The sequence below is a fragment of the Cryptomeria japonica genome, chromosome 5 (genome assembly GCF_030272615.1).
Source record: "Cryptomeria japonica chromosome 5, Sugi_1.0, whole genome shotgun sequence".
Lineage (NCBI taxonomy): Eukaryota > Viridiplantae > Streptophyta > Pinopsida > Cupressales > Cupressaceae > Cryptomeria > Cryptomeria japonica.
In genome coordinates, this window is record NC_081409.1 from 924,135,170 (window position 1) to 924,161,799 (window position 26,630).

The 26,630-nt window shown below is 37.4% G+C and overlaps 1 protein-coding gene and 1 long non-coding RNA gene across 2 annotated transcripts; both read left to right on the plus strand.

Annotated features, from left to right (window-relative positions):
- Positions 1 to 7,951: 7,951 nt before the first annotated feature.
- On the plus strand, positions 7,952 to 12,501 carry LOC131066231 (protein-S-isoprenylcysteine O-methyltransferase B-like). The gene is made up of 2 exons (XM_058000940.2): positions 7,952 to 8,228; positions 12,254 to 12,501. Exons 1-2 carry the CDS (start codon positions 7,994 to 7,996, stop codon positions 12,499 to 12,501), a joined length of 483 nt encoding a protein of 160 aa, XP_057856923.2. The 5' UTR covers positions 7,952 to 7,993.
- Positions 8,235 to 9,337, plus strand: LOC131066258 (uncharacterized). Its single transcript, XR_009111642.2, has 2 exons — positions 8,235 to 8,573; positions 8,674 to 9,337. It is a non-coding gene; the product is annotated as an uncharacterized LOC131066258 (long non-coding RNA).
- Positions 12,502 to 26,630: the final 14,129 nt, after the last annotated feature.

A 26,630-nucleotide genomic window follows, 5' to 3' on the forward strand; every position in this document is an offset into this window, starting at 1 on the left:
ATGGATACATCATCGGCTTCTGTGAATGTAAGGCAATGTGGAGTGGAAAGGTATCCCACCATGGCTTGAAACCGGTCCACGTTCAGATCAGTGTGTACAAAGGTTTCTCTTAATGCTTTGTCAAGAATGGCCTTATGTGAGGGGGATATATGCAAGAACTCAAGGGTAGAAATGAGGGCGTGTGTCTTCCGTAACTAATCTACAATGTCATACTCATTTTGGGTAGATGATGAGGTTGTGGTCTTGGGTGGAACACCTTGCAAGGTTACTTTAACTCAACGAATTGTGACATTACATTCAGAGGTTTTGTCATTAAAGGATGAGGAAGATGGTCCAATTCCTTTTAAAACAACTTTACTCCTTTGGATAGAACCTTCAGGAATTTTGTCCTTTATGATAATGGTAGAAACATAATTGTCCATTGAAATGTGGTTAACAGTAGAATCATAATCATAGGACATCTTAGCATAGTTGGATTGATTATTTGCTTTGGCTTTTCCTTTATCATGTTTAGGGAATGACTCCTTAAACATCACATGTTCCTCATTGGAGGTATGACCATCAAATTCTATGTCACCCTTGTCAATAAGATCTTATATAACATCCTTCAATTTGTGACAATTGCCAGTTGTGTATCCTTTGCTCTTGTGATACTCACAATACTCATCATCATTCCACCATGCAGGTTTTACTTTTGGTTCATAAGGTAGACTATCTAGTAGTGTTATGAGCTTGTTTGCAACCAATTTCTTGAATGTTGTCTCAATTGGCTCTCCTAATGGAGTGTATTTCCTTTGATGCTTTGATGGCCTTTGAGTGTTCACTTGATTGTTTGTATTAGATGAACTTGCACCAGGGAAAGCCATTTTTAGTTTTACAACATTTGCATCTACTACCCCATCGTTGACTGTATTCTTATTCTTGTTTCAAAAGCGAGGCTTGTATTTCCCATTGATCTCTCTTTGTTCTCTTTGAATATCTTAATGATGCCTTGTTCAACAAGGACTTTCTCAGTTGCCAATCCTTTTTCTATGACTTCCTTGAAGGTAGACAAACAAGCCTTTCTTAGCTCATATCCAATATCCTTGTTGACGTTTTGAGTGAACATTTCTACCATTTGTTTTTGTGGGATATCACAACAACATCGACTAGAAAGACCTCTTCATCATTGTAAAAATGCAGAGAAAGACTCCCCATTTTTCTGTTTTGTGTTGCACAAAGTAGTCACCGACACATTTGTTTCAATGTTGTATGAAAGCCTCTTCTAGATCACTCCATGATTTGATTCTAGGTGGAAGTTGGGAAAACCATTCCATAGCTTGTCCACGTAAGCTTTGTTTCAACAATCTCATCAAGTATGTTTCTTCTCCTGCTACCTCAATGCAAGCTATGAAAAAATCTCTTATGTGTGCCTTAGGATCCCCTTTGCCTTTATATTTGTCAAATTTTGGTGTCAAAAAATGTGGAGGAAATGGAGGCATTGGAATACTTCTATCAAATGGATAAGGACATATATCCTTCATTGTGTACTATTACTTTTGTGTATTCATATCTACCATTTTCTTTTGTAAATCCTTGATTTGTTGTTGCAAGTCATTCTTGGGTGGTGTCTTTTCTCTTTGAGATATTCCCACGTCTGAGCCACCGGGTGGAGGAGGAGGGATATAATGCATGTATGGATGATATTGATCATAGATGTGTTCACATGGAGGAGGGACATAGTTATATCTTGCATATGGACCACTTGGTATGGTATTGTAATGAGGAGCACTAGGCCTAGGTTGATACATGTCATGACCATGAGGATAGGAGGTATCATAGGAACGATCTTGGATATTGCCCCCAAATCTGACACGGGGCTCCTCGTGTCATGATTTTGAATGTTCGCTTGGGAGTAATTGTATGTATTGGTATGATCTTGGGTATTATCATGAGCATGTGTATTTGCAATTCTTCTCCATGAGAAAGGATGATTGTAGGGTTGTTCATGAGAGCTCCTAGAAAAATTGGAATGAGTATGGGCATTGGGAACTTCTGGAATTTGAAATAAGGATGAAGGTGACTCAGGCACGAAACCTTCTCTCCTATTACCACCATTATGTCCTCTAGGATTTGCATTTGTTTGAACCATTTGATTAGGATCCTCTTCTAATATTTGTGACATATCAAAATCATAAGGTAGCCTTATTCCACTTTCTACCATGACTTGAAGGAAGTATTGTCTATCTCTTCTCGTGATCTCTTCAACCAATCTATTAAATCTTGGATCTAAGATATTCTCTTCAATGTCTACGGTGGTGATAGATGCATTGTCATTATCATTGTTGTTCTCATTGTTGGTCTCATTATCATTGTTTGGCATATTACTACGATGGTCAAATGGATTGTAAAATTCGTCTCCATCAAACTCATAGGTACTCATGTTGAGATATCTTAGAGAATCTTTGACTTCTCTTCTAGACCTTTGGGAATGGGTTTCAACCATGAACTTGACCTTGGATAAAATGAAATATGGAAGGAAATGTGAAGACTATGGAAAACCAAGAAAGGATATGAGATGGAAATAATCTAGGGTTGTCTTGCTATGTCAAAAAATGTAAGTCCCATATATGTGCGATCTAAAGTAAGGTATGGCTTCCAAAGAGATGATAGATCTATTGATGAGGTAAGTTGACCTTGACTAAAGATGACCAAATGGGACCCTGAGATGATAGATTTGATACGGGAACCACTTAGTGATATGTTGTAATAAGTTTGCAAGATATGTTGAGGACGACAAAACAACCTTTTGACTCTAGTTTGGAAAATATGTGTGAGGAATTGCAAATGAAGGGAAATGGTGTACAAATATGTGACCAAGACTGGTTGACTGAAAAAATGATGAAGCCCTATAGGAAATGCCTTAGAAGCTCTTTAAATCTCAAAACTTAAGCTCTTTTTCTTTTTTTTTTCTAATTTTTGCAAAATTTGTTTTGGAACATAGACGCGAAACCATTCTGCATAAATGTGATTTATGATCTCAGACGCAGTTTTATGAGACACAGATACAATTTTAATTATTGAATTGATAATGTTTTTCTTTTTGACAAAAACACGATTCTGCCTTGCGTAGACGCAGTTTCAAGGAACAGAGACACAATTTTAACTGTTGCACTGATAATGTTTATTCTCTGAGACACATACATGTTTTTGCCTTGCGTAGACATGATTTCCAAACCCATACGTGTTTTAAACTATCACAAACACAGTTTCTGATAAAATATCTCATTTTGTCCAAATGTGAAATTGTTGAATGTGACCAAATCTTAATGTTGAATGTTTTTGTGGCAATAAAACACAACAAACAATGAAGACATAATGTCCAAAGGTGTGTTTGTCCAAAATATTTTTGTATATATTCAAAAGATTTCCACTAGTATAACACAAATTGAAGACACTTAAAAACATGCACAACCTAGGCTGGAAAGAAAAACCATTCAACGAGGGCCCCCGCGACATAGAAATATCTCAAATAAGTGGACAACTAGAGGTTCTGGTAGCACTGGCTCCCCCACCATGACACTCACTTCTCGGACATACCAGATTCTCTTGCCTCAAAAGACCAAAGATCAAAAGAGGGATTCTTGTCTTAGCATGAAAGGGTACATGAGGGGATTCTTGTCTTAGCGACGACTCATTTAAGAACCCACTTCTTATCCCAAAAGAAGATTTTCAACTCCTCCAACACAAGTGTAGATACTAGGGAGAACCGTCGGTGTAGATACAAGTCACCAAGTCATCGCGACTTTTGCCTAATATCTTAATTTATATAGCGGGCATAAGAAGTACCGCTTGGATCGTGCTCTCTCACTTGGCCTTATGGGCTACCCGGGAGACAGACCCTCCTACCTAAATAGAAGATGATAACAATTTATCTTACACCCAAGGTCCAATGGAAGGCAAGGGGAGATGATACTTTTGTTATCAACCCTAGGGTTATAAACATAAAATGTGCAAAGCGCACCTCAAACAAGTTCTTTAACCCCCCCTTAAGAAAAAAAGAGACGTGACCCTAATTAGACTAAAAATCCAAAAACACACACCTAGGTTACCCTTGCAACAAATGATTAGTAGTTTTGATAGATTACCCCCACCTGCAAGCACACTAGTTAGGTAAATTTTAGAAATCCAAATCCAAATGCGAAAGGGGGCCTACGACAATATGATATAATAAGGGGGGAATGTTGCCATATTTCATCATTGCCTCTGTATAGTTAAGTTGTTTTGGGTTTGTTATTCATTTGGTTTGGTTTGTTATTGTATACGTTGAAAAATGACGATGAAAACTATTGTAAAACCACAAATATCCAACCATAATAAAAGCCCTAGATCTACAACCAAACATTCACCATACACCAATGAAGATACCTAAGATCATGTAAATCAACAAAACAAAACAATATTACCATTCACATGTCAAGTAGGGTTTCTATCTCCATTGATCTTGTTTAATATATTTGCTCTCCGATTTTATGTGCACAAGAGCTCAACAAAGAACGGATTGTGGTTGAAGTAGTTTGATCACAAGAAGGCTTGATTGCATAAGTTTTGATTAGCTGATTAGGGTTGATAATGAAGGAGAGTATCCTTTTATATAGAAGACACTTTAGGAAATGGAGGGATAAGATTAAAAGGTGAAGAGGATAAATGGTCGGCTAGGATCAAAGGGTAGGTAGAAGAAATAATAAAAATAGTAAGAGGGTAGGTAGAGGAAAATTGAAAGATAAATGATGTGTCTCATTGAAAGAAAAAGGTAATGAATTAATTAAATAAATACAAATTGATTTAATTAATAAAGGAAGTGGGGGCAATTAAATAAATAAAATATTTATTTAATTTAGGAAAAGGACAATTTAAATAAATAAAAGTATTTATTTAAATGAGGAAAGACTTAGAAGAGGATTAATGAATTAATTAAATAAATAAGAATTTATTTAATTAATAGAAGACTTAAGATAAAATAATTAAATAAATAAAATATTTATTTAATTAGACAAAACAATTTTAGGTTTCTACAGTTATTATTTGATAGCTTAATTAAGCTATTTGTTGTACCCGTGAATACACGATTAAGAATTTCTTTCATGTATAAATATCTTAGATAATGCAAAGTGAGTTATTCGATTGCTCTGCAAATGTTAATAGGGTGTACTGTATACCCTTAAACCAATGCAAGGAATGACATACTCAAATGTGTTAAAGGGTTTTAATGTCAGTTTTAATGTTTAGGGGTTTAAGGGTTTCAATTTCACAGTTAATGTATAAAATTTAATAGTTTACTATTGTTTGAAGGTTTTCCATTTGACATGTGTGGGCAACTATTTATAACTCTATTTACAAAGAAGTTCAACAATGAAAATAAATATGAATTGGATCCTTCACAATACATGGCAACTATTTAAAGAAACATGACAACTATTTATAAAAGTAAGAAAGAAACATGACAACTATTTATAAAGAAACATGGTAACTATTTATGTATGGAAGTTCACAAGTATTAAGAAACATGAGAACTATTTATAAAGAAACATGGCAACTATGGAGATTCACAAGTATTAAAGAAACATGACAACTATTTATAAAACTAAGAAAGGAACAAGTTCAACAATGAAACAAAGTATTAATATACCATTTTTCAATACATTAAAAGAAATTGCCCGTTCATTGACTTAACAATACATAAAGGAACATGACAACTATTTAGCAAAGAAACAAATAAGTACATACAATAAATCTAAACAAGTTACATTGAAAGGGTTTGAAACAATTGAACCCTTTAAACCCTCAAACAATGCAGGTGAAATTGAAAAACCTTAAACCATAAAAGCAATGCGATGCTCAAAATGGAAACCAAGAATCCAAATATGAAGGTGAAATTGTGATCCATTATACATTTACAAAATACATTGCATTTGAAACCCCAAAAGCCTTGTACATGGTGGGGTTTATTAACAATGCAAGGATGGGAACAAGAAAACCATAAATGAACAGTCCAATTTAAATGATGTGTGCAAATATATTGTGGATGTGGAAACCATTAAACATCAACAGTGTAAAAAAACTATAGGCAAAGTGAAAAAGAAACCCTCAACAAGTTACATTGAAAGGGTTTGAAACCATTGAACCCTTTAAACCCTCAAACAATTCAGGTGAAATTGAATACCCTTAAACCATTAAAGCAGTGTGATGTCGAAATGGAAACCAAGAAACCAAAATATGAGGCAGATGTTGTGAACCATTATACATTTACAAAATACATTGAATTTGAAACCTCGAAAGTAGTATACATGGTGGGGTTTATGTTTAAATTCAAGGATGTGAACAAGAAAAACCTAAATGAACAGTCCAATTTAAACGATGTGTGCAAATATATTGTGGATTTGAAAACCCTTAAACATCAACAGTGTAAAAAAACTATAGGTAGAGTGAAAAAGAAACCCTCAACCAGTTACATTGAAAGGGTTTGAAACAATTGAACCCTTTAAACCCTCAAACAATGTGGGTGAAATTGAATACCCTTAAACCATTAAAGCAATGTGATGGTCGAAATGGAAACCATGAAACCAAAATATGAAACCCATAGGCATCAATAGTAAAAAATAAACCATATGCAGAGTGAATCTGAAACCCTCAACCATTCAACCCTTCAAACTATTCAAACATTGAAACCATTGAAACCATTCAAACATTGAAACCATTTAAACCCTCATACATTAACGATGAAATTTAAAACCATTAACATTGACGCTCGAAGTCGAAATTTAAAACCATTTTTTAGCAATGTGATGCTTGAAATCGAATATAGGCCACCAATATTAACAGTGATGCACGAAATGAAAACCATTTGTATTCAGATGTCACCATTAAAATTATAGTATAGCTTAAACAAAGGATTATGATTCCCTTTTTACATGTTTTTGTGTTCATGAACACATTATTTAGTGTTCAGAAACACAAAGACTTGCAGAAACATTGCTGGACATGTAAACAAAAGAATGGAGGACATAAAAATGGTGTCAAAATTTTGTAAAGGAGGAAACGAAAATAAAAAAACAGACAAAATGAAATAGGTAGGCCTTAGTGAAGACGAAACCTCACCTGGGTTGAAGGGGGACGACGACTTTGAGTTCCATGACGATGCCATCACATCGTTGTCGGCCTCCATACCTGCAAACGCCACCAATAAAGGAAGTACAAATAAAAAAACCCAAAAATGAAATCCCAACGAAAACAAAAAACCAAGTAATGCGGTGAGAAATGCGTCCATTTACCTGCATCAAGGTGCACACGTTCTGATGAGATGAAGAATACGTTCAGTGCCATCGCGAGCAAGATATGGAGCGAACGAAAACAACTAGAGAGTGCACACCAAACTTACCAACTTCGGCTCGCTCGAAATGCAAGGAGGCAGGCGTATTGAATGTTGTTGTGGTTGAAACACGCGAGGAGTTGGCTGCATGCAAGGTGAGGTGATGCGTAGTTAATGCCACTGCAAGGAAAGTTTGAAGGTGGTGGTGGGAACTTTGGATGAAGGAGTTGGGGGATTGGGTGGGCATGTACACGAATGCCACGCGACAACCCTATTCGAAACTGATGAAAAAATTAAAAGGTTAACGGTGTAGGCCCAGCCATGTTTCGGTCGACGCATCGAAGTGGCAGAATTTCGACCACTCTAATGAATGGGTATAACACACGTGGCAATATGCCGAATCAGCACATAAGATTTTGATTTGGGGTAGCCAACTTAGCGGTCCACATGACCAACAGTCAAAGTTGGTCTTCGAATCCATGTGGCCCCCAAAGTTAGAGTGTGCACTTCTAAAGAATATTTCTTCGATCTATCTAACCTTCTTTTTCCGTTAAAATTAATATTCCATTTGTTCAATTAAAATTAAAAAATTGCATCGAGTAAGTGCTTGGATAGACGTAGCCCACTTTCCATTTCCCCCTTCAGATGACAACAATTTCTACCTTACACGCTTTTTTCAAAGACAAGTTTACTCGGTTTCCCAACACAGCTTTGTCTGCTGCATTCCATGCTTTCATCTCTGCAATATTTACAATGGCACAAGTAGACCAAGTGGCTTTCGTACAATTAAGCGAATTTTTTGCAGCTCTGTTTTTCTTTCACGCCTCAGAGTTCTTATTGGTGATCATCATTCACGGAGCTTCGAGAGTAAATAGCTCATGTAAGGTCATTTATATCATCACTTCAGATCAAAGTATGGTTCATTTAAAATATTATTAGGAGACGATTTTAGCGGACTGAAACCCTCTTATTTATTTTTCGAGGTTTATTGTAAATTTTAAGTTACGTTTGAATATATCTACTTGATGTTTTTTTCTCAAGTTTTATGTGAAAAAAATTCAACCAAATTTGTGAGCATTGTCTAAAATAAGCTATTGAAATTGTGAGCATGCTCGACTAACTGCGGATAGGGTATTTATAGACCTCTTCATCTATTGTTGTGGAATTTGCCTTTGCTCAATCGACATATTGTGAAGCTTCTAAAGTAGGTCTTGCACCTACTCAGGTTTGTGAGTTTCCTTGAGGTTTGGGTCTAAAATTGAGGTTTTATGTAAAAATTCTATCAAATTTCTGGGCACTTATATAAAAGCTATTTAAATTATCAGTATGCTCCACCAACAGGCTCCAGGCCATTTATGGACCTCTTCATTGCTGTTTGAGGGGTTACCCTCAGTTCTCGATCTTCTCTACCTTTTGAGGTTTGCTGAGTACCTAATTAGAGATGAAGCAAGTGTAATGAAGCAAACAAAGACATGCAAGACTCAGTGTCAAGAATGTTTTCAAAGGTATTAGAGATGAAGCAGGTGAAGATTGAAAACTACCTCAATAAGATCAACAACTTGGTCTTTCCAAAGTCGTGAGTTTCAACTTTCAAGTTATCTTTTTGTAAAAGTGACTTATGTCACCAATTGTAACTAAAGTTAGGATTTGGACTTCATTTATGTAAAAGTTAGGTAAATCCTAACTTGTCCCTTAAAAAGGTAGTTATTAGAAGTGGGTACCTAAGGTAGTTATCCTAAGTGGATACGTAAGCTGGTTATCCTAATTGGTTGCCTAAAGTGGTTTTTCTAAGTGGTTACAAAGTAGTTATCCTCTAAAGCCTATAAATACATGGCTATTCCATTTGTAAAGGGAGACTTTTATAGGAGGGGAAACTCTAGAGAAATTCCTAGAGAGACATTTTGATGATTTTTGGTGTTTACACTTTGTACCTAAGAGCTTTTGAACTTGTATATTTTCAAAAGGATAATAAAGAATGCATTTGATTCATATGTCTTGAATGTGCTTATGAATTATTGTTATCGATTTCTCGTATGTTAAATTGATAACCTCTTTATGTATTAATGTGATCCATTGGTTTTCAATTCCAAAAATATATGTAATTGATGAAACACATCATTTCCTGGTATCTTGAATTGTATGTGTTAGTACAATTTATCTCTTTAAATGTCGAGGTTTGTTGTTCTCCTTTCATCATCATTGCATATCTCAAACATATTTTGTGCTGAAACCCCCTTCGTAGTCTATCGTCACTTGTGAAATCTCAGTTGATATTCGTATGTCTATTGCTGGGGTTTCTGTTATTAGTTTTTATTTAGTTTTATGTTTTCACCTTTATGTACTTTCAGGTTAAAAGTACACAAAAATCCCAAATACCCCCATCATATGGGGGAGCTGCCCCTCTCAAATGCAGAGGAAGATCGTGGTTTCACCGCAATCACTCCAATTGTTGGAATAGTTGTCATTGCTCTTTGGGCAAACGGGATCAGTTTTAGAAAAACAATTGTAGTGACAAATCTGTTTACCAACATGCTGCTGCCCATTCTCACTCCGTCGCTCAGAACAAACCCTAGCCCTCGAAGAGAGTCGCAACACCCTTATGCTATACTTTAATTTTGAACACGAGCGAGGCTCCTTGTAATTTTGACCAATGCCACTATTATAATAACGTGTTAAGAAAGTAAGTAAATATTAAAAAGCTATATATGTGGGAAATTTAAAAGAAAGTAAACAAATAAGTAAAGTCATAAGTTAAAGTAAGTTTTAAAGGAAGGAAATAGATAAGTTAAAGGAATACATGGAAATTTTTTGAGATATTTTTAATCTTAAACTTAGATAAATAAAGCCTTCAATGTCAAAGTGAGTTGGCATAAAAGGACAAGAATTGGTAAGATAAAATTAAACAAGATAATTATTATGGATTTTACATTTCTTTAGCCTCTTATCATGCTTTAAGATAATTATTATTGGGAGAATAAGTTTAGATAAAGGTAGACATGTTTTTTCTTAAGGATAAAATATATCTTCTAGGTTAATAAGATGAGATGGAATAAAACAACTTTTAAAACAAATAAATCCATTCCTCTCTCAAGTTGTCTATACAAACAGTGAAGTTTTCATTTAGAGGTTATGCGGATGTTATCATTCATTCTGGTGTGTAGCAATCATTATTCTGAACAGTAGAATTTGTTTTGGAAAGAGACAATAGTAGCTTTATTGTAGGAGTGTAAAGATTAGTGCATTCAAGGTATCTTAATTTTATTATATGATTTGTCTTTGCTTATGATAATTGATATCTTCATTGTAGCTATGAGAAATCTGTATTTGACATTCTTTATAACTGCTGATTGCAAATATGAGATTGTCACATACATGGTTGTATGTAGATGATGAAATCATCTACATATAATCATGCATGTTATGCATTTGAATGTTTAGAAGTGAATCCATGTATTTCAGTATTCAATTGGAAATAGATAACAAGGGTGCATCTCAAGAGATTGAATTCATTAATTTTTTGAAAGCGTAGAAACAAAATTAGATTTAAGCCCTAAATGAGATGTTATAATTTCAAGTGATATAGATTGTTTATGCATCGTAAATTGCATGCAATTGAATATAGGATTTTAATATCATTACATGCATTATTTAATCATCATTGCAAACAAGAAAAGTGAGTGCATGATGTGCTTCCTAGAATATATGTTGAGTTGCTTTTTCTGTGTTTGGATATGCTTGGGAAAGCTTATCTTTTGGGAAGAGGGTGTCGAATGTGGGACTCAGAGAAGTGAATGCGTAGTTATTCACAATTATTACAAGTACTCTGGCCAAAGTCAAATTTATTGCCTAGCTCTACCACATCTTGATTGCATTTTAGCATATTCGAGTAGGAATTGCATGTAGTCAGGTTTGCACTGAGATTTCTTTCTTGCCACTTCCAAATCACTAGGTGTTTCAAGCAAGGTTGGTGGTTCTTCGAGCTACGAAGGACTCTGGGGAAGCTAAGGCTTCGTGGTTGGGTAGAGAAAGCGCCTCAACCATGATCTCGTCCATTGATCTACAGGAAGACTGAGGGGTCATGATGATTAGAGGACTTGTGATATCATTATGATATACATGATGAATATTTGTATTGTATCGGTCAGTATGATGCAATGTGTTCTTATTAGATTTTGAATTCTTAGGTGGGAGTCGGTGCTTCTAGTGGGTTGTTGCTCACAAAAATCAGATTTGGGAGTTGGTGCTTCCAGTGGGTTGGTGCTCACAAATGTAGGGGTTGGTGCGTCTAGTAGGATGGCGCCTACAAACATTGTAAAAGAAGAAATTTATAAAAGCATTTATTGCCGTGCTTTTCTCCCGTAAGGGTTTCCACGTATATATCTTGTGTTCTATTTGTGATTCATAGTAGTTAGATCTCATGTGAATAATAATGCACAATGAATATGTTTATGAGATAAGTTATATGCTTGTGATTAAAGTTCAAGAAGTAAAAGTTTGTTAATATACTGATTCATCCCCCCGTCTCATATATTCTTGTGTGCTTCAGTCCCAATACTTCACCCCTATAAGCATCACCTAGATGCAATAAATGCTAAGTAGACCATTCATTCTCATGAGATGGATTTGTGTGAACCACTACTCATGAAGTATAGGTACTGGCATTTGACTGATATAAATTTCATAATTTGACATGCTAGAATTTTTTATTTTAATTTTTGTCATCTCTTTTATGAACATTTGCATAAAAAGTTTCTAGATAGACACGCCTTACTGTCGAAAGTTTCTGATTCCTATCATAGGTATAAAATCGAAATTGTGATATTTGATTATATTTCTTTTTCCTGTTTCTGAATTTTATTTTTGTTCTGAAAATGTGTAGTTGACATTTTTTAACTTTGACTGCAGCATTGCTTATCAGCAAACCTTATGTGATTGCGATGATCTGTGGGCTTATAGAATATTCAATAGAATCTATTTTTGTTCCAAAGATGAAGACACGTTGGTGGGCAAACTATATAGGCCTCACAATGGTTGTGACTGGAGAAGTTGTCAGAAAATGTGGTATACTTACTGCTCGTCGCAGTTTTACCCATGATATCAAAAAATATCTACGAAATGACCATGAGCTAGTCACTTACGGGATTTATAGGTAATTTAACATTTAGATAAAAATATTCTAGTAGTTCAACTTAAATGTTTTTTAGTCATATGAGAATAATTTAGCTTTATGGAAATTAAGTTTTCTTAATCTTATAAAAAAGGAAGCCATATTTTTACCAAATTTATTATATGCCTGTTATTCTAGTTCAGTATAAGTCATTTGAGTAGGTCAAGGGTGAGAGTGAGGAATAATATACATGGCAAGGGTATACATCTCTTACTTTGACCATGAACTTTTTTTCTTCCATATATTTCAATCTTCTGGGTTTGGTTCTGCTCAGTGATGTCCTCATAAATGCAGTTGTGTTGCAGGGGTAAAATCAGTGTGAAGATGGATTATATTATTGCATATTCAGATTCTTCTTGAAAAATCGTGCAATTTAAAAAAAAAAAAAGTCACGTTGTTTCAAGTTTGTGTGCAAAAGTTATGTCCTTTCAAGAACTAGATCAGAAATGGTTGTGAAGTGGCAAATGTGTATTCACTAGTGGTGAATTGTCCAGATGGTGGCAAACTCTTTGTTCGCCCTATCAAACTTGTTAGAAAGCAGTGAACTCATTATGATACAGTGTAGATGCAAGAATATGAAGAATTTTGAGATTTTAAATGACATGGACCAATGTCTTTAGGCTTTCCCATGGCCATGGAAGGCTGAGAGGAGTCTACATCTGATCTTTTCACTTAGGTGCATGCGTTGGCTCTTCGAACAAACATCTAGTTTTGTAGCTTTGTGGGTTCTTATGCTGGTTCACACTCCATTTGTGGGAGAAATTCTTAGGTTATTAGTGGGTTCAGAAAAGTGTGTACAAATGTTTTGGGTTTAGGTTCGTTTTGGGTATTTCATACAAAATATTTATAAAAAACGTAAATATATACAAATTTGCAACCTAAAACCATGAATTAAGTTCAAAATATTAAATAACATGCATACAATAATTAGATTGGCTACGTAGATCAAAGGATCCACAAGGAGTGCCATTGGCACTCTCACTAAAAGTATGCTAGCTATCTAATTCATCAAAGAATGAAGTGGAAGCATCAAACTAAGCTTGCTTTGGGTCTATATCCTGTCCCTTATAGTCATTTTGTTTGTGTGAAAGAAGATGTGAGCTGGAATGTACCTGTTATCACAAAAGCTTGCACCCTTGCTGAGCTATCAACTCAGCAACCTTGTGAAACATGGAAACAACCCCGAATTGTGGGACCTTGCGCAAGGGGGTTGAATCTCCGGAGAAGGCCGGCTTCCTTCTCTATCTAGGTGCAGGTGTTGAACCAACTCAACACTTCAAAGCTAATTCCTAAGCCTACCCTAACAACTTGCAGAGGAAAAGAGAAGAGAGAAATTGCTTGAAAACAAAGGGAGGTGATGCACCAAGAAGAGATAGTTCTTCTCCCTACCGAAATGACACAAGTAATTAACTGAAACACCCTGAAGATGCACAACTTTCAGTTGTATGAGTAACCCCAATGCATAGATGAAGGTTAGAATCCACTGGATGCCAAGAGGGGAGAAGAATTCCCACAAGTCACACTTAGAAAACCAGTTAACACAGCACATATGAAGAGAAAGAGCCACAACATACACCTATGATGAAGGTAAGAAAGCATACACAACATATATAGGTTGAAAGGAGGCAAGAATAGTGTTCTTCAATTAATCATAAGGCCAAATGCCAATCTTACAGTTGCAGAAATGCAAAGATTACAAGTCTTCAAGAGAAGAGGAGAGCATAAGAAAACCCCAGGCAATAGGGAGAGAACCCTTTACAATGAGGCTTAACAACCTTATATAGAAAAATGGGTTACAATGGTGATCATGACCCTTGCATGTCAGTCTGGAAGTGCATGCACTTGACTTGTACATGCAAGTAACCTAGCCATACCTCCAAAGGCAATTCTTAGGAGGATAGATTGACTGACCTTCCAAAGTCAGGCATGACATAAGTCGCCAAGCATGGCCCCGTACCTCCCTTGATGGAAATCCTGCCAAAAACATTAAATGCACCCCTGTGGCTCCACAAAAAAAGTGCATAAGTCACCAAACTGTCAGAGCATTTAAAGCCTTGAGTGTCGATCACGCCATCCGGAAGTGTTGCAAGTCAGAAGTAGTTTGGAAAACTTTGGAGACGGGGGTCACCGTAGTTGGGGAACTTCGGAGGCTGGGGTCTCCGTAGTTGGGGAACTTCAGAGGCCGGGGTCTCCATAGTTGGGGAACTTCGGGGACCGGAGTCTCCGTAGTTGGACAAGGAACTTCGGAACCTGGGGGGTTCCGGAGTTCCGGGGTTGAAGACTAAGGAGCTTCAGAACCTGGGGGTTCCGGAGTTGTGGGGTAGAAGACTTAGGAACTTGGGGAACTTCGGAGACCGGGGTCTCCGTAGTTGGGGAACTTCGGAGGCCGAGGTCTCCGTAGTTGGGCAAGGAACTTCGGAACCTGGGGGTTCCGGAGTTCCGGGGTTGAAGACTAAGGAACTTCGGAACCTGGGGGTTCCGAAGTTTCGGGGTAGAAGACTTAGGAACTTGGGGAACTGCAGAGACCGGGGTCTCCGTAGTTGGGGAACTTCGGAGGCCGAGGTCTCCGTAGTTGGGGAACTTCGGGGACTGGGGTATCCGTAGTTGGAGAACTTTGGAGACCGGGGTCTCCGTAGTTGGACAAGGAACTTCGAAACCTGGGGGTTTTAGAGTTCCGGGATTGAAGACAGAAGAAAAGCTAAGAGAAGGAAGGAAACTTCGGAGACTTGAAGTTTCGGAGTTTCAGAGCAGGAAAGAAAGAAGCTAAGGTAAAGAAACTCGGAACCTCGGGGTTCCGAAGTTTCGAGCTAGAGAAAGAGAGGGCCAAGGAACTTCCGACAAGACAACACTTCAAACCATTATTTCACTACTTTTCTCCTTGATCAACTGGGCAGCGCTGGTCCATGGAACATATCTCCGATCGGTTCTCACGGATGGACCAAGGGTGTCATAAAATGACAACAGTACCTATAAATTAACTCCATTGCCTTTTGTATTGTCAATCTGTTGTGCTTTATTGAGACAAAGTTAAGAGAGCTAGAGTTAACAAATTATAAGTGAAACTTCAAACTTGAGAAAAATTATTATCTCAATATGAAAATAAATTTAAATTTTGTTTCAGATAAAAATAAAAAAAACTTGTGATAAAACTTTGATTGCAAGAGGTTATATGTGCTAGAATGTTTAGCAATGGAGGTACCACCAATTGTGAGCATCCTTCTTTTACTTGTCACAAAGAGTGAAAACACTTTGACCATTAGTGTATACAAAATTAGCAAAGTCATTTGAAACTACATACTTCAAATTAGGATGAGGGAACAATCTAGCAAACACTAACTTGTAACCTTCATGACTTCCACATCTTTGTATGGTGCAATCTTCCTTGAGAAAAAAAATGATCTTGATGTTGTAGTATTTTGGAGTTAATGCAAAGGCAAGATTGTAATGTCCCTACTAGTTAGAGATCACTGTCCTGCAAAACAGATTGTTAGAATACAACAAATATATATATATAACTAATCTAATTTGCAATTAAAATTCAATTACTTAATTAACACTAATCTCAATTCTTATTTAATAAAAAAGGATATGAGTGTAGTACTAGCACATTTCCTTAGGCGGCTATGAAGCTCGCCTTCTTGGAACCCATCTTGGTTCCAAGCCATACCAGGAAATCGAAGGTTAATTCGATTTCTGTCTTGGATGTAATTTCTTACACCCAAGCCATACCAAGGAAGACCATCATATATGATCAATTCCTTGCCTTGGATGATGCATCTCATCATCCAAGTCTACCAGAGAGGACCGGCCAGATCCGTCTCTTCTTAGATGAACTTTGTCAACCAAGCCATAACATATATGCATATAGATATTCAGTATACTGCTTACCAGGGATTATCATAATCCCTCCATTGGGCTAAGGGGATTTCCTCCCTATAGCCTCCATCATATAATCACATTTTTCATATTACATTTTACAATTCATTATCATTTTCCATTTTATAATTTACGTCTACATTTACATATTCTTTAATTCTTTTTATTGATCCTAGATATACATAAATATTCTACATGGGTACTTATATTTATTGCCACATACATATAAGTAAACATTCAGTAATATATATATTCATAAATATGCATTAATATATATGTGTGTGTGTGGCACACACGTCCACACACATATATACCTTCTGACTCGTAACACCTCTTACCTGTACGCAGATCGCAGCCTTCTGTTGAAGTTCGTAAACTATAGTTGCTGTCTGCAGATGGAAGTCCGCAGTTCCGGTTGAAGTCCTCTCGTCTTCATCCTTGCTACCTCCCTTGTACTCTATGGAGGCCTTTCTTTATACCCGTGGAGGGGGAGGGTTGCAACCCACCACGGGGTCCCTTTCGCAGAAGGGGTGTGACAGTGGTCGCAGCCCCCGTCCTACCACTTCCTGTAGGGGGGGCCACCGTGGTGTCCGTCCTTATACTATGTCGCCGTTTTAACTTCAACATTTTATTTTCATTAACACTTTAAATTAATAATACTTTTCTATATTATTTTATATATTAAATATATTAACATTTTAATCATTTATTTATATTTAACTTTTATTTAACATAAATAAATGATTTAACTTAAATTAACAGTATTTAGTGATTTATTTCTACTTTTAGTATATTAACATTATTTAACAAATTTACATTAGGTGATATATCCGGGTTTATCACAGTCCCTCCGTCTCAATTTTGCTTGTCCTCAAGCATATTTAGATCCTCCTCTTTTTCCCAAGTAGCATCCTCATTTGGGAGATTCCTCCATTTAATCAGGTATTCGGTAATGGTTCGGTTCCTAAGCTCTTTTTTCCGTGTGTCCAGGATGATCTCAGGGTACAAAGTGAATTTCCCTTCTTCATCTAGGGGAGGTAGTTCACTGCATGGAGACAAGTGTTGCCCGAGAACCTTTTTGAGTCGGGAGACATGGAACACATTATGTATTTTATTCTCTTTGGGGAGTTCTATTTCATAAGCTACTTCCCCAATCCTTCGAATTACCTTGTAGGGTCCATAGAACCGGGGTTTCAATTTTTCAGCCCCATTCTACTTGAGGGGAGATTGTTTATAAAGGTTGTAGCCTTAAAAACACCAGATCTCTGGCCTCGAACGTCCTTTCCGTACGTTTTCTGTCTGCATAGATCTTTTGTTGATTTTGGGCTTGTTGTAAATTTTCTTTCAAGGTCTTCATGATATCCCTACTTTGTTGAACAGAATCCCGTGCTCTTGGTACCTTGCTTTCTTGGGTTATTAACTCTCCAAAGTTTGTGGCCTCATAACCTTACAAAGCTTGGAAAGGACTCATCCCTATTGACATGTGGTGTGTCGTGTTGTAAAAATGTTCTCCTAGGTGTAACCACTTGACCCAAGCGGTCTGTTGCCCTGTAACATAATTCCTTAGGTAACCCTCTATCCATTTGTTCGCTATTTCTGTTTGCCCATCAGTTTGAGGATGGTAACTAGTACTAGGGGTCAAGACTGTTCCTGCCATTTTGAAGAGTTCCTGCCAAAATTGGCTAATAAACTTGCTATCTCTGTCACTGACAATATTCAGAGGGAGTCCATGGAGTCTGAAAATTTCCCTGAAGAATAGATCGGCTATTTGGTAGGCTTTGTATTCTGTGGAGACTGCAAGGAAATGGGCATACTTCGTGAGTTTGTCTACCACCACAAAAATGCTATCCTTTCCTTGTGTCCTTGGCAACCTTGTTATGAAGTCCATAGAAATGCTCTCCCACTTTTGTTTGGGAATAGGTAATGGTTGAAGCAATCCAGCTGGGTGGGTGAGTTCGGTTTTATTGCGTTGACAAGTTAGGCACTCTTGTACATATTTTTGGACATCTTTCTTTTGGTCTTTCCATGCATACTTTTCCCTTATGTGTTTATAAGTTTTATAGTATCCTTGATGTCCTGCCAGGTGGTTATCATTGAATTCCTTTAGGATTTTGTTTTTGAATTTGGTCTGAGGGGTCAAGTATACCCTTCCCTTGTACAAGATGAGGTCTCCCCTAACTTTAAAATCTTCATTGGGAAGGTTTCCCTCCAAGATTTCCTTTGCTTGTGGATCTTGGTCATATTCATTAAGGATTTTTTCCTTCCAGTCCTTTGAGATGCTTGTAAGGGCATTGAGGTGGGCTCTTCGTGATAATGCATCTGCTGCCCTATTATTCACCCCTTTTACATATTCTATATCAAAGTCATAGGCTTGTATTTTGCTCACCCATTTTTGTTGCCTATCATTAAGGTCCTTTTGGCTCAAGAAGAAGCGTAGACTGTTATGATCGGTTTTCACACCAAACTTCCCACAGACGAGGTATTGGCGAAATTTGGCCAAGGCGTGCATTATGGCTAACATTTCTTTGTCATAAATAGAGTAGTGTCTTTCCGCTTCGGTAAGTTTACGACTCTCAAAAGCTAGGGGGTTTCTTTTCCATGAGGACTGCCCCAATTCCCTCCCCGGATGCATCACATTGTAGTTCAAAAGGTATAGAGAAGTCGGGAATGGCCAATACTGGACATGAGCTCATGGTTATTTTAAGTTGTTCAAAAGCCTGTTGGGCTTGGTCATTCCATGTGAAGGCTCCTTTCTTAGTTAGGTCGGTGAGGGGTGCTGCTATCTTGGAAAACCCTTTAACAAAACGTCTATAGTAGCTGCATAGTCCCACAAATCCCTTCAGTTGTGTTAAGGTTCTAGGGGTGGGCCATTCCTTGATGGCCCTTATTTTTTCCTCATCCACACTTACTCCGACCTCACTAATTTTGTGTCCTAGGTAGATGATTTCTTTCATCCCAAATTCGCACTTGGAGACTTTAGCATATAAGGATTCAGACTCAAGAATATTTAATACCTCCTCAATGTGCCGAAGATGTTCTTCCCATGTCTTGCTGTAAATAAGTATATCATCAAAGAATATTAGGAGAAATTTCCTCAACTGCTGCCTGAATGTATGATTCATGCATGACTGAAAGGTGGCCAGGGCGTTAGTGAGACCAAATGGCAGAACCAAAAACTCGAAATGTCCATAGTGACATCTGAATGCTGTTTTGGGAATATCCTCTTCCCTCATTCTAATCTGATGGTATCCTGACCTTAGATCAATTTTAGAGAAATATCTTGCTTAGTGTAGTTCATCCATTAGTTCGTCAATTCTCGGAATAGGGTATCTGTTTTTTATAGTCTTTTTATTCAGGGCCTGGTAATCTATGCACATTCTCATCGTCTCGTCTTTCTTCTTGACCAATATCACTGATGAAGCAAAGGGGCTACTGCTTGGTTGGATGTGTCCCATTTCTAATAATTCTTTTATGGTTTTTTCAATCTCCTCTTTGAATTTGTGGGGGTGGCGGTAAGGAGTGGTAATGACAAGTTTTGCTCCTTCTTCTAATTCAATGGAGTGTTCAAATCCCCTTTTTGGGGGTAAGCCCGGGGGAATGTCTTTGAAGACTTTTTTGTGTCTCCTAAGGATGGGTTGTATATCACTATGAACGATTTGACCTTCGGTCGGAGATTTATCCAAGACCATACATTGGGCGACCCACTCTCCTTGATCATGCCTAAGGATTTTCTCTATTTTATTACATGATACTATCTTTGGAGAGCCATCGGGAATTCCTTTTAATGTTATCTCTCTCCCTTCATGTTGGAAGCATATCTCCCGATTTGGACTATCCATGGTGAACCGTCCCAATGAGTTTATCCATGGCATCCCCAAAATGATGTCATTCTCTAGGTTCACCACAAAGAAGTTCCTCTTAATTGTATGCCCCCCTAGGGTGACTTTCAATTGAGGTATAATTTTAGTGCACTTGTCTATGACTCCGTTGCCCATGATCACTTCAAACCCTCCAAACTCTTGAGTTTTTAACCTTCTTTTTGCTGCTAAGTGTTTGCTAATGAAGTCATGTGAGGCTCCTGTGTCTACCAAAGCGATTACTTTTTGTCCTTTGATAATCCCTTTGAGTTTGAAGCATCTATTCTCACTTCCTTGAGTAATGACTGCCAAGGTGCCTGGTTCGTTGCTTTCAAACCTGGCCCTTTTATAGGGTCTTTCCTCATCCCGTATTTCTTTTGTGTTATTTAACTGTCCTCTTTTACATTCATGGCCTTTCCCCCATGGGGCCTTGCATTTGAAACATAACCCTTTCTCCATGAGTTCTTTTCTCTCCTTACATTGGTGATTCAAACTCCAAGGTTTCTTGCAAAAGCGGCAGGGCCTCTCCCGACGGTCCCTCTGGGGTCCCTCATTCCTGTGCGGTGTTTTGGTTGAGGTGTTGTTGGGAGCACTAAATTCGACCATCCTAGTTTTCTTAATGGCCTCTACTAAATTCTGTGGTTCCAAGGGTTTTACAAAATTTTTAATAGTCTTTCAAGCCTTCTAAAAACATGTAAGTAAGCCTTCTCTGGGATAGGTCGGGGATCATTACTGATAGGTTTTGGAATCGGTCTATATAGTCTTCAATGGTTCTTGATTGCTTAAGGTGTGTTAACTCTTGGAAGTACCATTCGGAGTCTTTCTGGTCAAACCGGTTGATGAGCTTTTGGGTAAACTCATTATAGGTGGAGATATTTTTGTGTCCTAGGGTAATGAGACCGTTATGCCACCAATTATGGATTGCTCCGGTTAAATGGAGTATGGTAAATTTTATAGCATCTCCTTCGGTCATGGGACTGTATGAAAGGTATGTATCTAGTTTTTGGACCCAAGCTTGGGCGATATCCTTCCCTGACCCATCAAAGCATGGTAGGGACATTTTGTTGACTTTAGCTTTGAGGTCTTTACCCATAGGCTTTCTCCTTCTACCTTCATTAGTCTTGGACTCACAAAAGTCCTTGAAGGAAACCACCCTCTGAACTTTTGGCTCTAATCTAGGATAAATTTGGGCGATTTCTTCCACCCCAAGTGTGGCTTGTTCCTCTTCATCTCCCACATGTTCTTCTCCAGGAAGAAATTCGGGAATTGTTTGTCTAGAACTTTGAGGAGATCGTTCGTTATCGGCGTGATTAGAGTGTGTCTCTCTTCTAGGGTTTGGAATATCTCTATTGTTGCTGTTTGTACTTTGGAGGATAAGTTGGCTCATTCTTTCGAATTTCTCATTGGTTTGTTCCATGAAAGTCTGAAGTTGTTTGGCTAATTGATCAGCCATTCCTTTTGTGCCTTTCTTTCTCTAATATGTGATCATAAACTAAGACTCCTTTCCACAGGTTGGCAGGATTATGCTCTGATACCATTGTAATGTCCCTACTAGTTAGAGATCACTGTCCTGCAAAATAGATTGTTAGAATACAACAAATATATATATATATAACTAATCTAATTTGCAATTAAACTTCAATTACTTAATTAACACTAATCTCAATTCTTATTTAATAAAAAAGGATATGAGTGCAGTACTGGGACATGTCCTTAGGCAGCTGTGAAGCTCGCCTTCTTGGAACCCATCTTGGTTCCAAGCCATATACCAAGGAAGACCATCATATATGATCAATTCCTTGCCTTGGATGATGCATCTCATCATCCAAGTCTACTACAGAGGACCGGCCAGATTTGTCTCTTCTTGGATGAACTTTGTCAACCAAGCCATAACATATATGCATATAGATATTTAGTATATACTACCTACCAGGGATTATCATAATCCCTCCATTAGGCCAAGGGAATTTCCTCCCTATAGCCTCCATCATATAATCACATTTTTCATATTACATTTTACAATTCATTATCATTTTCCATTCCATAATTTACGTCTACATTTATGTATTCTTTAATCCTTTTTATTGATCCTAGATATACATAAATATTCTGCATGGGTACCTATATTTATTGCCACCTACATATAAGTAAACATTCAGTATTATATATAGTCATAAATATGCATTAATATATATGTGTGTGTGTGGCACACACGTCCACACACATATATACCTTATGACTCGCAATACCTCTTACCTATATGCAGATCGCAACCTGCTGTTGAAGTTCGTAAACTGTAGTTGCCGTCTGCAGATGGAAGTCCGTAGTTTCGATTGAAGTCCTCTCATCTTCGTCCTTGCTACCTCCCTTGTGCTCTATGGAGGCCTTTCTTTATCCCCCGTGGAGGGGGAGGGTCGCAACCCACCATGGGGTCCCTTCTGCAGGAAGGGGCGTGACGGTGGTCGCAGCCCAGGTTGCGACCCCCGTCCCACCACTTCTTGCGGGGGGGCCACCGTGGTGTCCTTCCTTATACTATGTCGCCGTTTTAACTTCAACATTTTATTTTCATTAACACTTTAAATTAATAATACTTTTCTATATTATTTTATATATTAAATATATTAACATTTTAATCATTTATTTATATTTAACTTTTATTTAACATAAATAAATGATTTAACATAAATTAACAGTATTTAGTGATTTATTTCTACTTCTAGTATATTAACATTATTTAACAAATTTACATTAGGTGATATATCCGGGTTTATCACAAAGATGTAGTGGATTGGTTATTTTGTTCCCTTGCTCAAGAATACTTGTGTGCCTGCTTGAAGAATGTTTCTTCAGCATCATGTTTTTTCTCATTTACGAGGATTTTCATTTTCTTAATTATTGAGTTGATGTCCTCATATGCCTCTCCCAAGTATATGGCTTAGCCATGCTAGTTCAATGGATCATTTTGTAATAACCACCCTCATTGTTTTCTTGAAAAAATATTAGGTCCAGCTATAAATGCATAACAACTTTCTTTCCACTTTTTGATCACCTAGATTTTAGAAAGGGCAAGGTGAGAGCATACGGTGTTCAAGATCACAAATAACTGAATGCAAACTGTAGAAAGGGAAGCATCAAGCGGCAAGCTGATCAATATCACTTATTGTAATGTTCCTTCCTTAGATAGTCCAGTTGTCAGCATGGGTTAGTCTATAATTAGGGTTCTCGTGGGCTAACGTGGTAGATAGGCAGCCCATTTGGGGGTTTGGTGACCTTCTAAGGAGTATTGGAGACGTTTTGGGTGTTCTGGGACAATTTCCTATTTTTAGGAGGAGATTGCCAGTTGATTGTTTGACCACCAGAGGGCTGAGGAGCATTGTAGAGTGTTTTAGGAGTGTTTATCATCGATTTGAGATAGTCTCCTAATTTTTAGGAGCATCCCTACTTTTTAGGAGGAGACTTCCAGTTGCACTGCCACATCCAGTCATCATCCTTGGATAGGTGACATCATTCAGTTTTCAGTTTGGGGGAGGCCAGGTGATGGAATTTGAATAAAATTCAATATTAAAGTTTTGACTTTAATACTTAATAAAAACAAAGTTATGTGATTATAATATCACTTTATAATAATTTAATAAAGTGTCATAAAATACCCCATGGCACACCTCCTTAGATAGATATAAGTTTGTTTTAAAAGGGGGCCACTTTATTAATGATGAATAAGACCCTTATTGGATCGAACTTCTCTAATAGAGGAGACTTTATTAATAAAATGCATTATGTCTTTAATAAAGTAAAGGAAACCCTAAAAGGTACGTTTAGGGTTAAGAGGCTATTAAAGTGACATGTTGGGCATTCTTTTGGATTCATTCAATCATTTTTACATCAGCTATTTTGGAATTGAGCTCTACAAATGGTTTTCAGCAGCAGACCAACCTTCAGGGAACAAAAACTGCTTGAGGATCAGTGAATTGGATGCAAACCCAGTTCATAATTGTGGGGAATTCATTCAGGATTCCTATTTGTGCTTCAATTGAGAGTTCTATCAGCGAATTCAGACCTATATCAGCAGATCCAGACTTTACCTTGCAGATTGAAGAGGGTTTGGAAACCCCCCAAAGGCTGCTGTACCATTCCTTGGGCCAGCCGTACCTTCTCCTTGCTGGCTGTGCCATTTGCAGGCCTCTGGGCGCACAATTTGGGCCGTACATCTCAGTAGAGGGTTTGGAATTAGACTATTCTTCATTGTCATCACTTTCCAGCATAGATATGATGCTTTCCTCAGGCTACAGATTGCAAATGGGGTTCAAATCAGTCATTCATTGAGGAAAACTTAGTAAATTCAATAATCTTACCTGTAGGCCAAGCACAAATCTTAGCAGTTTCAGAATATTTGTTTTTGTTAATTATGGTTGGTGCAAATAAACTCCATTGGAGTCATTGGACATCCTTGGACGCTCATCCATTGTGTTCTATTCAAGATTCTTCAATAAACCCCCTTTCCAGGCTAGGCGTTGGACTCCTAGTATGCTCATTGTGCTTTGGCGAAATAGATTTCTTGATTCTGAAAGTTATTATATTGCTGTATTAAAATCAGAAATCTGAAATTAATTATCAGTCCATTATATTTCTGTATTTTTGAATTCAAAGCATTGGAACACTAGCATTTATTCATGATTAAACTCTATACAAACTGTTGGCAACAAATCCCAAGTAAATACCTCAGAAAACAATTTTAAAACCCTCAAACAGCAGCAACAAATCAGAAAAATTTCAGTATTGCCTGGCTGGAGATCTTTCACTTATTCAGTGGGATGCATTGCAAAACTGAAAGAAAGTAAACATTCACTTATTCAATGGGAATTACAATGGCACATCCACTTCCGTCGGAAATCTTAGGGGCACATCCACTTTTCAGTGGGAAAGCTTAAACAATTGAAAGTAAATAACACACTCCTTCCACTTGTCCTGTGGTGGATGATCACAATGAACCACTTATTTAGTGGGGTGAGTATGAGTAAATAAACCAAATCAACTCACTGGCATACTACCATCCGGTACTACAATGTAAATGCTTAGAAAGATATATCTTTGGCGGTATACCTTCCGAAGGGTTATCGGATTAGTATAAGAATCATAAACATTATATAACTGCTGTAATCAACCGCTGATAAGGATAACAATGTTGATAATCAACTGCTGATAAGGATAACAATGTTGATACGAGAAATTACTGATGAAAACACCCCCAAAGGCATTCAAAATCATGAAACCAATTCACCCAGCCGCTGTAGGTGTGGCAGCGAGCTCACACTCCTAGAAATTCATCAAACACACCCAAAAGCAAGAAATGCCAAAAGTCCTTCACTAAACACACTACTCACACCCCTAGAACTCTGTCAATGAGGAAAACATCAATCAGCTGTGTAGTAACAGTCATTAGAAAGTCTGAAAATCATAAAGTTTGCCTCTGATCTGCCTAAAGTTAAACAGCAACCAAGGAAAGCATATAACTCAGCAACACTTTTTTTTTTCCACCAAAAAGAGGCTTAGGAATGTTAAATGAGGCTAAGGTGATACCAAAGGAAGTAACAAATTCCTTTAAAGAGCAGCAATTCATTCCTCAAGTTCTCACACCCAGCAACATGAGGTATGACCTATACCAAAACTGTACAACCAAACTTTAACTTGTCTTCCAGCTCCTAACCGGGGGTATGACTTGCAAAGACCATAAACTATCAGTGAAATAAAACAAAAAATTAAGCTTGAATGATCACCTTATACCTGCAACCATGGGTACAGCTTGGTATGTAAAAGTATGATTTGCCTGGGCTGTACGGTCAACAAGGGAAAAAAATCCAAAATCACCTTGACAATTTCTTCAAACCTCAGATAAACTTCACAAAACCCTGACAAATCTGCAATATCAAAACACTTAAAAGATCTTCATTCGTGCAAACTGAAAATTTAAACTCCAATCTAAAGCACAATGGTGGATTTTGAATGAAACCACAACCAATCTAGCTAGGGATTTTCTTTCAAATCCAAAACTAGAAATCTTAAGAGGGTCTTCATCCTTAGAAGATTGTGGGAGAACCCAAGTCCATTTCGGTAGCATATCAATGACATTCATTAGCATATGTGCAAATGAGCCCCCTCAACCTTCTTATACAGCTTTTGGAGGGAAAATACCTGTTGTGACGTTTTCACACATCGCCCCATTGCAAACGGGGACCCTTGCTTTTTTGCTTTTTAGGGTTTGTTTTTTGGTCTTTTAGGGTTTTGTTAGTTAGCCTTTGCATTTTGAGTGCTGTCAGGGAGATCAATAGGATAGCAAGTCCGGCTGGAGTGATGTCCTGATCCAGAAAATTTGGCTAAGTCTGAA